At 33.6% G+C, this 2493-nt stretch overlaps 1 protein-coding gene across 1 annotated transcript; it reads left to right on the top strand.

Annotated features, from left to right (window-relative positions):
* Positions 1–762: 762 nt before the first annotated feature.
* Positions 763–1203, top strand: LOC137653022 (uncharacterized). The gene has a single exon (XM_068386412.1). The coding sequence runs from the start codon at positions 763–765 to the stop codon at positions 1201–1203; it is 441 nt and encodes a 146-aa protein (XP_068242513.1).
* Positions 1204–2493: the final 1290 nt, after the last annotated feature.

Genomic DNA, 2493 nt, shown 5'->3' on the forward strand with positions numbered 1-2493 from the left:
AGTGTCCAGGATAACAGCGAATTTATTTCCATCACTGTTAACCTGTTTATAATAAAATTTTAAGCAAAGATTTTCCTCAGAAATTATATATGTATATAAATATATATATAAATGAATATATATATATATATATATATATATATATATATATATATACTGTATATGTACAGTATATATATACATATATATGTATATGTATACTGTATATGTATATATATATATATGAGATATATATATATATATATATATATATATATAAATATATATATATATATATATATATATATATATATATATATATATATATATATATATATATTATAGTCACTATAACCAGTCCTGATTCTCGTTTTAACCGATTTTAAAGTTAAGAGATAGCGCTGAAAGAAAAAAAAACAAATGTGTTCAATAAGACCAACGAATCCCAGGGAAGGTTCCCATCCCGTGAGGAGGAAAGTTGATGAACTCTTAAATTGATGCAGTGTTTTCTACATTAGGTTTATCTGGTTTCGATTCTGATAGACGGATGCGGCGGGAAGACCATCTCCAGTTATATATTTTTTTATTTTTTATTAAATTTTTGGCACTGGCTTTAGCCATTTGTTATATGCACGATATGTGGATATTGGTAGTATTAGCCAGTAAATTTTTAAGCGTAATTTTTTGGCTCCAAAATGGACTCCGGTTCCAAATGGACCACGGTTCCAAAATAGACCCCAGTTCCAAAGTGGATCCCAGTTCCAAAATGGACCCCGGCTCCAAATGGACCCCGGCTCCAAATGGACCCCGGCTCCAAATGGACCCCGGCTCCAAAATGGAACCCGGTTCCAAAATGGACCCCAGCTCCATATGGACCCCCGATTCCAAAATGAACCCCGGTTCCAGAAGGACCCCGATTCCAAAATGAACCCCGGTTCCAGAAGGACCCCGCCTCCAAATGGACCCCAGTTCCAGAAGGACCCCGCCTCCAAATGGACCCCAGTTCCAGAAGGACCCCGCCTCCAAATGGACCCCGGTTCCAAAATGGACCCCGGTTCCAAAATGGACCCCAGTTCCAAAATGGACCCCAGTTCCAAAATGGACCCCAGTTCCAAAATGGACCCCGGCTTCATAATTGACCCCGGCTTCATAATTGACCCCGGCTTCACAATGGACCCCGGAAATAAGTTAAGCGGATGTTTAGTCGTTTATGAAAGAATGTAAATAATTGTGAGGTTTTAATTTTTGCATTTATATCCTGTTTATGAAAAGATAAAATGTCTCAGATTTAGATAATGTCATCATTGTGCTTCAATGGTTTGAGTAGGAAATTCTCCGTACCGTGGGTATCAGAAGCATTGAACAAAATAACTTATTTGTAGCACCTACTCATTTACTTTGAATGGCTTTCCGGTGCCTTGTGCTGAACCAAATAGCCCATATTTTTTTTTAACAATCAGGGTCAAAATGATTTGAAATTTCCTTCAGTACCAGCTGCCTAATCATTGCGCTGTCGCCTTCCTGCTTTTAAATGAACATCCTAATTAGGTAGAAATTCGTACAAAATTCACTTTAAGATGGAAATTGAAATGATATTAAAATAGTAAATGTTTTGGTGATTATCTAAAAATCCAGTCAAAGTTAATTAATAGTGAATCATTTAAGAACTGTTTCATTCTTGTTATTTGTGAGGATTTCTATGCACTAAGCATAATGTGGATTCTATGTCATCGGCTATCCCACAATGAGAGGTAAAGATATGCAGTTGAATACAAGGGTATGATAATGGCAGTGAGATAGATTGCCAGCGAGTCATGAAAAGTCTACGGTGGATTGTGTCCACATTTCACTAAAATTGCCCCATGTTCGGTCCCCCAAAAGCTAGTCAATTTCTTATATTTCACTCCTCCGTATGAGTTTCAAGTCTCCTTTTATAGGGAAGATAGAATTTTGTATATACTATATATATATATATATATATATATATATATATATATATATATATATATGTATATATATATATATATATATAGATATAGATATAGATATATATAGCTATATCTATCTATCTATCTATCTATCTATATATATATATATATATATATATATATATATATATATATATATATATATATATATAAATAAATATTTGGATGTTTTTTTACGAATTCTGAACTATCGAGAAACAAACTTCGCTTTGTCTTCGTATAAAAAGGGGGCCTTTTTTTTTTTTTGCATTACTCAGTATTTTCTCGATGATATCTGTACATTTATCTGGATGTGTTCGTTGTTTTTCATTGCGCCAGAACTGGGGCACCAGTCAACAGCATGTGTATTGATGCTCCCTTTTTTTTTTCTTTTTTTAAATATTTATTATCAAAATAACCTTTTACCACTTAGGTTACAAATTTCAGCACTTGAGATTGCTCATAAGGTAAATATATTAATTACGCATGAGAAGGATAACTTTACGGTGTATTGCTCATGGTAAGACAAATATCTTTGACAGCCATT

This window comes from Palaemon carinicauda, chromosome 14 (assembly GCF_036898095.1).
Source record: "Palaemon carinicauda isolate YSFRI2023 chromosome 14, ASM3689809v2, whole genome shotgun sequence".
In the NCBI taxonomy this organism is placed as follows: Eukaryota; Metazoa; Arthropoda; class Malacostraca; order Decapoda; family Palaemonidae; genus Palaemon; species Palaemon carinicauda.

Excerpts from the sequence above, each read along its gene's own strand:
- LOC137653022 (XM_068386412.1), top strand. The coding sequence starts at position 763 with ATGGACCCCGGCTCCAAATGGACCCCGGCTCCAAATGGACCCCGGCTC.